At 39.4% G+C, this 13,221-nt stretch overlaps 1 protein-coding gene across 3 annotated transcripts in view; it reads left to right on the forward strand.

The window, feature by feature from the left end:
* dync2li1 (dynein, cytoplasmic 2, light intermediate chain 1) overlaps positions 1-13,221 on the forward strand; it is a 31,598-nt gene that overhangs the window by 9,075 nt on the left and 9,302 nt on the right. For 2 of the 3 annotated variants that reach the window (XM_072580616.1, XM_072580614.1), the window contains exons 5-11: positions 3,861-3,949; positions 6,256-6,442; positions 7,505-7,573; positions 7,663-7,740; positions 10,628-10,707; positions 11,016-11,086; positions 12,256-12,353. In XM_072580616.1, the coding sequence (XP_072436717.1) occupies positions 3,861-3,949; positions 6,256-6,442; positions 7,505-7,573; positions 7,663-7,740; positions 10,628-10,707; positions 11,016-11,086; positions 12,256-12,353 (672 nt within the window). The remainder of the gene's footprint in view (positions 1-3,860; positions 3,950-6,255; positions 6,443-7,504; positions 7,574-7,662; positions 7,741-10,627; positions 10,708-11,015; positions 11,087-12,255; positions 12,354-13,221) is intronic. The other variant, XM_072580617.1, reaches the window with a different exon arrangement.

Below are 13,221 nucleotides of genomic sequence, written 5' to 3' on the forward strand. Positions count from 1 at the left end.
GCAGGGAAAATAGCCCCAGCTTATTCAGCCTCTCGCTATAGCTCAAGCCCTCCAACCCTGGCACCATCCTTGTAAATATTTTCTGAACCCTTTCATGATTAGCAATATCTTTCTTATAGCGAGGAGAGCAGAATTGAAGGTAGTATTCCAAAAGTAGCCTAACCAATATCCTATAGAGCCACAGCATGACCTGCCAAATGTCGTCTTCACTACTCTATCTACCTGTGACTCCACTTTCAAGGAACTATGAACCTGTACCACAAGGTCTCTTTGTTCAGCAACACTACCCAGGAACTTACTGTAAAGTGTATAAGTTCTACTCTGATTTGCTGTACCAAAATGTAGCACCTCACATTTATCTAGATTAAACTCCATCTGCCACTTCTTGACCAATCAGTCCATCTGATTAAGGTCCCGTTGTAGTCTAAGACAACTTTCTTTGCTGTCAGACTACACCACCAAATTTGGTGTTATCTGCAAATTTACTAACAACATCTCCTATGTTCACTTATATGAGTGAAAGAAAGCAGTGGACCCAGCTCCAATCCCTGTGGCACAACGCTGGTCACCGGCCTTCAATCTCAAAAGCAATGCTTCACCACCATCATCTGTCTCCTACCCTCAAACCAATTTTGTATTCAAATGGCTAGTTCTCCCGTACTCCATGTGATCTAACCTTGTTAACCAGTCTACTACGCAGAACCTTGTCAGACATTTCTGATTGAAGGGCTTAGGCCTGAAATGTCGACTCTCTTCCCCGGATGCAGCCTGACCTGCTGTGCTTTTCCAGCAGCATCCTTTTCGACACAAACGTTACTGAAGGCCATATAGACAACATCCACCGCTCTGCCTTCATCAATCCTCTTCATCACTTCTTCAAAAAAACTCAATCAAGTTCATGAGACAAGTTTTCCCATACACAAAGCCATGTTGACCATCCCTAATCAGTCCTTGCCTTTCCGAATACATGCAAATTCTGTCCCTCAGAATCCTATCCAATAACTTGCCCACCACTGACATCAAGCTCACTGGTCTATAGTTCCATGGCTTTTCCTTATCACCTTTCTTAAATAGTGGCACTACGTTAACCAACCTCCAGTCTTCCAGCATCTCACCTGTGGCTACTGATGATACAAATATCTCAGCAAGAGGCTCAACAATCACTTTTCTAGCTGCCCACAAAGGTCTAGGGTACACTTGATCCCATCCTGAAGATCATTCACCTTTATGCTTTTTAGGACCTACAGCACCACCATCTCTGTAATATGAATTATTTTAAAGATTTCCCCAAATTCTGTAGCTTCTATGACCTTCTTCATGGTAAATATAAATGCAACATACTCATTTAGTATATCACCCAGCTTGTGCAATTCCACACACAAAGATCCTTGCTGATCTTTGAGGAGCCCTATTCTCTACTGAGTTCCTCTTTTGTCCTTTATGTATTTGGAGATTCTCTTTAAATTCTCATTAACCCTATCTGCCAAAGTTATCTCATATCCCCTAGTTGCACTCCTGGTTTCCCTCTTAAGTTTACTCCTGCTACCTTTATACTCCTCTCGGGAATCACTCAATCCCTGCTGTCTATACCTGGCATATGCTTCCTTATTTTTCTTGACGAAAGCCTCAATTTCTCATCATCCAGCATTCTGTACATGTACCAGCCTTGCCCTTCACCCTAACAGGGGCATACTATCTCTGGACTCTTGTTCTCTCATTTTTGAAGGCTTCCCACTCTCTAGCCTAGCCGTCCCTTTATCGATGCATATCTGCTTCTAATTAACTTTTAAAAGTTCTTGCTTCATACTGTCAAATTTTCCCTTCCCCCAATTTACAACTCTAACTTTTACATCAGGCCTGTCCTTTTCCATAACTATTTTAAAACTAATAGAATTATGATCACTTGCCCTAAAGTGTTTCCCCACTGACACCTCAGTCACTTACCCTGCCTTATTTCTCAAGAGTTGGTCCAGTTTTGTTCCTTCTCCAGTAGGTACATCCACATACTGAATTAGAAAATTTTCTTGTACGCACTTAACAAATTACTTTCCATCCGATCCCTTAACACTATGGCTGTTTCCAGGCTATGTTTAGAAAGTTAAAATCCCCTATCATAACCACCCTATTATTCTTATAGATAACTGAGATCTTACAAATCTGCTTCTCAATTTCCTGCTGATCATCCCTTTGTTATTTCTTAGTTTCCACTCAAATAATTTCACTGGATATACTCCCCTGAAATATCCTCCCTAAGTACAGCCATAATGTTATCCCTAATCAAAAACACCATTCCCTGTACTCTTTTGCACCTCTTTCTCTCCTTCCTATAGCAGTTATACCCTATAACATTAAGATGCCAGTTCTGTCCATCTCTGAACCATGTCTCTGTGATAACTATGATATCCCAGTCTCATGTTTCTAATTATGCCCTGAGTTCATCTACCTTATCTGTCAGGCCTCTTGTATTGAAATAAATGTATTTTAATTGATCAATCCTACCTTGTTCTCTGCTTTGTTCCTGCTTGTGTTGAGTATTTAACTTTCTCCTTTTCCCAACTGCACCAGCCTCAGACTGATCCCTTTTTTCTTACAAGTTTAAATCCTCCCAGGTGGCTCCAGCAAATCTCCCCACCAGAGTGTTGGTGCCCTTCCAATTCGAGTGCAACCTGTTCCTCTTATACAGTTAAAAATCATACAACACCAGAACCTTAAGTTTTCTCAGGAATGTGACTTGAAAGAGGTACTGGGATTTACGTTTTTATGAATCAAAACCTGCAACCCATTCTAAAGGATGAAAGATTTAACAGCAATCTAGGTTTGTTCGCTATATCAAATCAGTTACATGACACTATGATCCTGTGCTATAACTTCTGTACCTTATGATCCTACCTCACTAGCTACCTGACGAAGGAGCAGCGCTCTGAAAGCTAGTACTTCCAAATAAATCTGTTGGACTATAACCTGGTGCTGTGTGCTGTGCCACCCCCGGCACCCCAGTCCAACACCGGCACCTCTTCATCATGGCCTTTTATACAGGTCTGTTCTACACAGAATACATTCTAATGATTGAAAAATGTATATCTTTCTCCTCAGCACCAGCTCCTCAGCCACGCAGTTATCTGCTCAATCTTCCTATTCCTACTCGCACTAGCTCGTGGCACCGAGAGTAATTCAGATATTATTACCCTTGACCTACTTTTTAACCTCCCGCCTAATTTCCTATATTCCCTCCTCAGAACATCATCCTTTTCTCTTCCGATATCACATTGTTTCCAATGTGTACAGTGACATGCGCATCTCTTTCCCCCTTGAAAATATTTTGCACCCTCTCCAAGATATCCTTGACCCTGGCACCCAGGAGGCAACACACTATTCTGATCATTATTTGCCGGCCATAGAAACGTCTGTCTGTGCCTTCGACTAAAGAGTCTCCTATCACAATTGATCGCTTGGAACCTGACGTACCCCTTGTTACATTAGACCCAGTTTCACTACCGGAAACTTGGCTATCAGTGCCACAATCCCCTGAGAGTCTGTTACCCCCTACATTTTCCAAAACAGCATACTTGTTTGAGCTGTGGATGGCCACAGGAGATTCCTGCACTACTTATCTACCCCTCCTGCCTTTCCTACGGGTAACCCATCTAACCGACTGTATCTGCAGTTGATCCGCCTTCCTGAAACTATCATCCACCACACCCTGTAGCTCCTGTAGATTCCTCATTTTTTTAATGAAAAGAAATGTTAATATACTTGAAGTCATGAGTATATTATTCCCTGGTGCATTAATATAGGATTTTGTAGGGTGGTGTGAAACTGCAAATTTGTTATCTTTCTTTATATTGAAAACTATTTTGCAGCCAAAGGACATTGCTCACTTTTGGGAACTAGGTGGTGGAACATCATTATCTGATCTTGCTCAGATTCCAATCACCATCGACAGCATAAGGTTTGTATTTGTATGGTTCTGAGATTAAATACTACTTTAAAATATTAGAAACCAAAGCAAAATTCTGCTTTTACCAAAATTTCCTTGTTGTAATCATTTATTCATGAGTACTGCTGAGAAAACAAAAATATGCTTTTGAAGTTTTTCATCTTGCATTCATTATAATAGAATCACAAGAATACCAAATCTCAAAGGAGCCAACAATCCATGCGGTGTTTATTGATTAGCAAGTGGACTGTAGTGATAGATTAACTCTAGTGGAGGTTTTGCCGTGGAGAATGCAACATAGAACATTAATTGCCAAGCTTTTGTTTAAATTCAAACCTGGCAAGTCGAGTATAATTGGTCAAGGCATTGCCGTGGAGAAAGTACCAGGGATACATTCACATACACTTCTTGCAAACAAAAACAAAAATTGTACCTTTTTCAGCTAAAATAAAGTTTGGGGGCAACCATTTTCTTGTGCATGCCTTGTGGCAATGCCTAGGAGTCAACTTGAATCTAAACAAAAGCTTAACAGTTAACTATTCCCTGGTGCGTCAATCAATCAAGAGTCTACTTGCTAACTAATCAACATCCTTCTTTCATGAAATATTAATAGTTGTTCCATTTGAGATTTGGTATCTTCACAATTCTGTCCTAATATATGCAAGGTGATAAACTTCAGCTGCATTTCTTTTTTTTCAGTAATGCTCAAGTTCTGTATGACTGAGCTATTCTTTTTATTGTTGCTTTGCTTTTTAATTTGTATAATAGGGAAATACCTGGCAACTGCTTAATATCTAATTTGAAATATGGAAACCAACATTGAAATTGTATGCATGAAGAAATTGTATTGTCTTTGTCTTGTTACTCTGGTGTTCCTATATACTTATCCACCCACAATGTTTACAGTTGTGTTTAAACATATATTGTATAATATATAATATTTACTTATACAAGCTATTCATTGCACAAGAAATTCATTCTGTGTACATTAAAAACTGTTAAAAATATTAATAAGTGGGAAAACCTCTGATGGAGAAACTGGTAAACAACCTTAAAAGGAATGCAATTCAAACAAAAATGGGATAATTGCAGTTCAAAGGGAAAGTTTGATTGTGTTGCGAGAATGATAGTAAGAGGTATTCACACCTGGGATTATAATGATTACTTTGGATGTATGAGGACATTTCGAAAAATGCTTTGACGTTAGAATGTTAGAAGGGGGGAGGTTTAAATTATCTGTATAGATTTCCATTTTAAAGAAGATGAAATCAACTTGTCAACACTAAGTTTCTTGATGCAACATGTAATTCTAGTGAGAGGGCCATTATTTCAACTAGGAAAATAAATTATTCCCTGAGTCCCAGAATCTAAGGATTGGTTTGAAGGCACAAGTTTAAATCTCAATCTCGGACTTGCCATACCATGGGCTAGGTTGCAGGAACTGCCCTATTACGTATAGTTTATCTGTATGTTTTGTCCCAGAAATTAGCAGAGTCTACTTGGAAGGCAGTCAGAAATCTGATATCAGAGTCAGTTTGGAAGCTGTCAGAAAGCAATTATGGATCTGCCAGCAGCCAGACCAATGAACTAAGAGGTTGTTCAAAATCAGAGATATTTTGATCTAGATTCAGTAAGCAGGCTTTGTCAGTGGAGCCCAAATTCAGAATGAAAAGTAGGAGTGCATGAGGAATTAAAACTGTCAGATCTGCCTTGCAACGGCATTGGAAGAGATCAGTAGTGGAATCCTCACAGACTGGGAGAACTTTGGAATTCTAACTACCAGGTTGGGAAATTGAGGTGAATTAAAATTAACTTTTAAGAACTTCAGCACACCTGAGGTTGGTTCCAGGAGGAGTGACATAGTTTTCAAGATCCTAAAAAGTATTGGAGAACCTCTTAGGTGGAACTAGACATGGATTGGGAAATGATCAAAACTTTTCTGGTTTAAATAATAAGGGCTTGCAAAATATAGTGTTCAGTTAGTAGTACTTGTTTTGTTTATTTGTGCTGTATTTTATTTTGTTTAAATCATTAAATGTTGTGCCATAAATTACTTCAATTAATATATGGAAGTTTGGTCTCCCTCACAATCATTACACATAGGAATATGAAAATCTGTGCTGTGTAGGTCAAGAACCATAATTATATAATTTGTTGGATAATACAGCACAATTTACAACTTGTCACTTGGAGGTTTGTAACCAGCTGCGATAAATGCCATAAGATTCGGTAATGTGTGACATCTCCTTAGGAGGGGGTTCTGCTTTTTATCAATTTTAAGTGCATTGAAAGCATTTGCAATGTTCCAATTGAACTAGGACCATTTCTATTGTTTTGGTTTTGGACCTTTCCAAGCCCAATGACCTATGGCTAAGCATGGAGAAATTGCTGAATGTGACAAAGAACCATATCAATTCAACCATAAATGAACTGGGCAAGAAGGATTCCATAAATGTAAATGATTTCAAGCAAAAGACCTGGAAAACATTGCAGCGGAATCACCCGGTGAGTCTAACTTTGGAGAATTTCCTTTAACTTTGCATAATAGCATCATTAATCGAACATCAAAACTTACTAAAAGAATGGTACCTGTAACTGAACTTATTTTGTCTAGTCCATGTCCAGTCCAGACCAGATGTAGTTTTCAGATTAAGCATGATTAGAATGTAAAGGATCATTGGAACAGATCAGTTCTTATTTTAAAGAAATCATCTTTCACATAGTTTTATATAATTTAGAGTTAAATAACAAACCTTTGGTAGTTTGATGGGCAGAAAAATAGGATTTCCATGTACTACAAGTTGAGAAGTTAAGAAATGCAAGAGTGTATTTACAGAGGCAAATTCTAATTGTAATATCACAGAAAATAGAATAACACTAATAGGTTAATGTTTTTAAAATTTATTTAGATCTGTGGAGATCCAAGTAACCTAATTTTTTACTTGGTTTTTATGTTATTATTTTGAATTTCAAGCATCTGCAGTATTTTGCTTTTGTATCAACCCTAATATGAAAACCTTTGTAGTAATTTAGTAATGTAATAAAACCTTGTCACACAAACAAACGGTATTATTACTAATTAATTTATCAGCTTGCTACACTCTATGAAACAGTTTACAGAGCGTACTGTTGGCTTCAAAAACCTCTCTACTCAGAGGTTTTCCATATTAAGAGGGAATATCAAAAGAGTTTTAAAATTTGATTGTAGCACAACACTTGGTGCATGTACCCTTCATCTCCGATACCTTGGTGTCAGATAACATGCAGTTATCTCTTCTTTTAATCATTTTTGGGATAAATAAACTGTAATTTATTTGTAATGGTTTATAGTGCTGTGTTGTGAAATTTGGTCTTTCTTTGGTATTTCTATGGAGGCTCTTTGCTAGATCTGTCATATGATTTTCTCGGCACTGTTTAACTTCAACCTTCAGTGTGTTTTGGTTGCATTTGAGACAGATATTTTGAATTATGTGGATTTCTCTTGCTATGTTGTCAAGATCTACCAAAATGTACGTAAACTTTAAGCATTAAACTACATTTTTTCTTTTTCTTTTCAAATTCCCACAGGATTGGGAACTAATTGATCCATTTCCCATTCCTCTTGTTATAATTGGGAGCAAATATGATATATTTCAGGTACAGTGCAAATCATACTCGGTGACATTTTTAATTGATGTAATTTCACAAGTTAATTACTTTTATGAACATATTGGTTCTTTCTACAGGATTTTGAATCTGAAAAGAGGAAAGTAATCTGCAAAACACTCCGCTTTGTGGCTCATTATTATGGAGCTTCATTGTTGGTATGTTTGGATTACTTACATAATGGTATTTGGAAAACATTTCTACTTTGGCATGTTATTATGGTCCCCATTCGTTTATAGCTATGATAAATGCATTGTCAGCGAACAAGAGAATCACAGAGACAGGATGCCATTTATAAACTTTTCTTATAGTAATGAAAGCAACTTGTCTCCCTCAATTTACATACTGAATACATGTTGATCCAATCCAGCACCAAGTCATCTTTTGCTAAAGTTAGAGATTATTGTCACTTCTGCTATTAATATCAATTTTAAATTATTTATATTTTAGTAGATAAGGTTCAGAATAGACTAGATGAGAAACAAAATTTGTCTGCACTGTTCCAATAATGTTTGTCAGCCTGGATTTTTGAAAAAAGCTGCATTTCCATTTTCCACACTTGTCATCTGTTTGGGATAGAAATCAACTAGGTAAAAACAATGACTGCAGATGCTGGAAACCAGATTCTGGATTAGTGGTGCTGGAAGAGCACAGCAGTTCAGGCAGCATCCAAGGAGCAGTAAAATCGACGTTTCTGGCAAAAGCCCTTCATCAGGAATAAAGGCAGTGAGCCTTTGAGGCAGTGGAGAGATAAGCTAGAGGAGGATGGGGGTGGGGAGAAAGTAGCATAGAGTACAATAGGTGAGTGGGGGAGGGAATGAAGGTGATAGGTCAGGGAGGAGGATGGAGTGGATAGGTGGAAAAGAAGATAGGCAGGTAGGACAAATCATGGGGACAGTGCTGAGCTGGAAGTTTGGAACTAGGGTGAGGTGGGGGAAGGGGAAATGAATAAACTGTTGAAGTCCACATTGTTGCCCTGGGGTTGAAGTGTTCTGAGGCGGAAGATGAGGCATTCTTCCTCCAGGCGTCTGGTGGTGAGGGAGCGGCGGTGAAGGAGGCCCCAGGACCTCCATGTCCTCGGCAGAGTGGGAGGGGGAGTTGAAATGTTGGGCCACAAGGCGGTGTGGTTGATTGGTGCGGGTGTCCCGGAGATGTTCCCTATAGCACTCTGCTAGGAGGCATCCAGTCTCCCCAATGTAGAGGAGACCGCATCGGGAACAACGGATACAATAAATGATATTGGTGGATGTGCAGGTAAAACTTTGATGGATGTGGAAGGCTCCTTTAGGGCCTTGGATGGAGGTGTGGGCGCAGGTTTTGAAATTCCTGCGGTGGCAGGGGAAGGTGCCAGGATGGGAGGGTGGGTTGTAGGGGGGGCATGGTCCTGACCAGGTAGTCACGGAGGGAACAGTCTTTGCAGAAGGCGGAAAGGGGTGGGGAGGGAAATATATCCCTGGTGGTGGGGTCTTTTTGGAGGTGGCGGAAATGTCGACACATGATTTGGTTTATGCAAAGGTTAGTAGGGTGGAAGGTGAGCACCAGGGGCGTTCTGTTCTTGTTACAGTTGGAGGGGTGGGGTCTGAGGGCAGAGGTGTGGGATGTGGACGAGATGCGTCGGAGGGCATCTTTGACCATGTGGGAAGGGAAATTGCGGTCTCTAAAGAAGGACGCCATCTGGTGTGTTGTGTGGTGGAACTGGTCCTCCTGGGAGCAGATACAGCAGAGACAGAGGAATTGGGAATACGGGATGGCATTTTTGCAAGAGGTAGGGTGGGAAGAAGTGTAATCCAGATAGCTTGGGAGTCAGTGAGTTTGTAAAAAATGTCAGTGTCAAGTCGGTCGTCATTAATGGAGATGGAGAGGTCTAGGAAGGGGAGGGAGGTGTCAGAGATGGTCCAGGTAAATTTAAGGTCAGGGTGGAATGTGTTGGTGAAGTTGATGAATTGCTCAACCTCTTCGCGGGAGCACGAGTTGGTGCCAATGCCGTCATCAATGTAGCGGAGGAAGAGGTGGGGAGTGGTGCTTGTGTAATTACGGAAGATCGACTGTTCTACGTAGCCAGCAAAGAGCCAGGCATAGCTGGGGCCCATATGTGTGCCCATGGCTACCCCTTTGGTCTGGAGGAAGTGGGAGGATTCGAAGGAGAAATTGTTAAGGGTGAGGACCAGTTCGGCCAAACGAATGGGAGTGTTGGTGGAAAGGTACTGTTGGGGATGTCGGGGGAGGAAACAACGGAGGGCTTGCAGGCCCAGGTCATGGCGGATGGAGGTGTAGAGGGATTGGATATCCATGGTGAAGATGAGGCGTTGGGGGCCGGGGAAATGGAAGGCTTGGAGGAGGTGGAGGGCGTGGGTGGTGTCTCGAACATATGTGGGGAGTTCCTGGACAAGAGGGGATAGGACAGTGTCGAGGTAGGTAGAAATGAGTTCAGTGGGGCAGGAACATGCTGAGACAATGGGTCGGCCAGGGTGGTCAGGCTTGTGGATCTTGGGAAAGAGGTAAAACCGGGCAGTGCGGGGTTCCCAGACTATGAGGTTGGAAGCTGTGGGTGGGAGATCTCCTGAGGTGATGAGGTTCTGTATGGTCTGGGAGATGATGGTTTGGTGATGGGGGGTGGGGTCATGGTCGAGGGGGCAGTAGGAAGAGGTGTCCTCAAGTTGGCTTTTGGCTTCAGCGGTGGTCTTCCAGCACCACTAATCCAAAATCTGTTTGGGATATCTGAGTCAGATTGCTAGTTTTGCCCTTTTTAAAAAAAATCATACTTTAATGCTCTGAGCTCGCAATCAATAAGAATTAGTTTGAGAAATATTGATAAATCTATTTCATGAAATATTCTTAACCTTCATTCCATCATTTAGGACTTGATGCTATTTGGAAACAATATCCTGGAAGCCCTGCCACCAAATCTTTAGAGGAAAATAAAGAAAAATATACTCAATACTCAAAAATATTTTCATTTTTATTTTTAATCTTTCTTGTGGCCTTATGATTTAGTTGGAAATTAGAGGAGGAACATTCATGTTAAATCATGTATCATATATTCAGTTTTTCAGCAATAAAATGGAAAGCACAATATCTAAAATGCGGACTATCCTGAATCATTTGGCATTCGGTACTGACAGAAGGTGAGCAGCATGTATTTTATGTCAGTGCTTGTGTGATAACTACTTAAATTAATAGTGGAAATAAGAGATATGGTACCATTCTTGAAAATGGACTGCTACACAAAATTTGTCATTCTTGTAACATTCATGGATTTCCATCTGATAATTTCACCCCCAAAAAGCACAGTTGAATGAAATAGGAAGGGAGCCTCCTGCACATCCAGCAGTTTTTCTTTGCCCCCTTTCCATGATTTTACAAAGCCCAAACACTTAACTAAAGATAACCATGCCATTCTTCAAGATCGCTAATGTTCTTTTGTGTTTTGCAGCAAAGCAGTATCTGTTGAGTACAATAAGCCACTGTTTGTTCCGGCTGGTCTGGATTCACTGAGTCTGATTGGTAAGTAAGCAACTGAAAACTATTTTAGCACATGGTAATTTATAATAGTAAGGGCTGAATTAATTATAATAGTGTAATTGGGTTCTAGCTGCCATAACCTCTATTTCTATAAGAAAGGAGATCAAAAATAGAAAGTTGTTCCTTAGGATTCACTTCCTGATTTTCCTGTGACTGGGCATAATTTGTCTTGCCTAGTTTTAGTGGTGTGCCTTGGAAAAAAACAGGTTCCTAGGGGAAAAAAAAGCCTTTTTATCATTCAGTGAGGTCACTGATCTCTTGTCACAAAAGGACAAGCTCCTCTAATAATAACAGTACCTGCACAAATCCGAAAACTGGACAAATAGCCCTAAAGTTTCCTTTGTTTATAATCTACCAGCCAGTTGTATTTTTGAGTTAAAATAATATTTTGCATCACAGCCTTTATAGAGCCCCAGAAATTATTTATAACAATTTAAATGGTTTTTGGCCACAATTCTTTTATTGTGGAATTACATGTTTGCCTATTTTTGAATAGATGAAAAGGAAGCTCAAGGTTCAACTCCTCGAATGTTTTTTTTTGTTGTTACTTATTTTAGTAGTATGTGTTTTTATTGTATTTATCCCATAATTATTATATTTTAGGAACAATTTCTATTTACTCTATACATTTAAGCTTGTTTTAAATATTCAAAACAGACCAATGTTACCATGAAGTCCAGCAAACTGTGCATTGATAATGAAGCATTTACAGAACTTCAGAAGAACAACATTTACATAGTATATCCAATATAGTGAAACATCCCAACGACATTGAAGTCTTAGAACAGGTGACAAAAATATTGTTCACAGAGGATTTAGTGATCATCTTAAAGGAGAAGAGGGCCTAGGCAAAATCAGCAGAGTGAAAAATCAAACCTGGGGCTCTCCTGGTCTGTGGAGTTCAGTATCACCCTAAACAAATACCTGCTGTGTACTTACAGATGTTTCATGCTTAAAAGTTGGCTTTTTCGTTGCTATACTTGTATATTCAACATTATACTCTGACTTAAAAATCCAAAAATGCATTAGCATCAGGGGGTAGATTTAATTTGATGAGCAAGAATTATGTTATTAAATCTGCCATCAAGTATTATGGTAGAATCATGGGTATTTTCTAACATATATCATATGTTTTTTTAATATATGCACAGGGTCTCCACCAGCTACTGAAATTGACTTAGGGAAGATAAATGCACGGAATCCTGTTGATCTGTGGAAGAAAGTATATGAAAAGCTGTTTCCATCTGAGGTAACCTGTAAACTAATGGTCCAAAGCATTATTTTCCTGCCTGCAGATTTCTTTAAGCTGCTCTGTTAACTATATTATTTCCAAGTACAAAATTTATTTCATAACTGGAAATATTATTGTCAGCTGCAATAAAGGCTGAACTATAATTGAGACCAATTTAGAGGAGCATTATTGTGTACTTGATTGTGTGTATCTCATGAGAAAATACTTGTCACTGATACAGGCTGAAATCTAATTCTGTAATCTGTATGGACATGTTTGGTATGCGTTTAGACATGTTCACTAGCATCTGACTATCTGACCATCTGACTAACGAGGTAAAAACTGGGTAAAAACTTAACAAATGGAATAAATTGTGGTGAAATGTGAGGTTATACACTTTGATAGAAATGATAGAAGAGTTGCATATTATTTAAATTGAGAAAGACTGCAGAAAGCCATGGAACAAAAGGATTTGCAAGTCCTCATCCCAGAATCACAAAAATCTAGCATCCAATTTCAGCAGGTAATGGGGAAGGCAAATGGGATGTTAGCCTTTCTTTCAAAGGGATCATAAAAGTAGGGAGGTTTTGATAAAACTATACAAGACACTAGGAGGAATTTGTTCACTCAGGATTGGGAATCTGTGTATTATTTTTTTCCTCAGAAAGCTGCTGAGGCTAAGATGGACAGATTTTTAATCACTAAGGGAATTAAGAGTAATGGAGAAAAGTTTGGGGATTATCAAATCAGCCTTGATCTCATTGAATGGTGAAGCTGACGCAAAGGGCTAAATGGCCTATTTTATCCCTAAATCTTATGAGAAAGCTCACCAGATTGAGCTCAAATCAGCTGGTTTAAAAACTGACTGTCGAGGTTTTTAGTGAAT

This window comes from Chiloscyllium punctatum, chromosome 11, assembly GCF_047496795.1.
Source record: "Chiloscyllium punctatum isolate Juve2018m chromosome 11, sChiPun1.3, whole genome shotgun sequence".
NCBI classification, from domain to species: domain Eukaryota; kingdom Metazoa; phylum Chordata; class Chondrichthyes; order Orectolobiformes; family Hemiscylliidae; genus Chiloscyllium; species Chiloscyllium punctatum.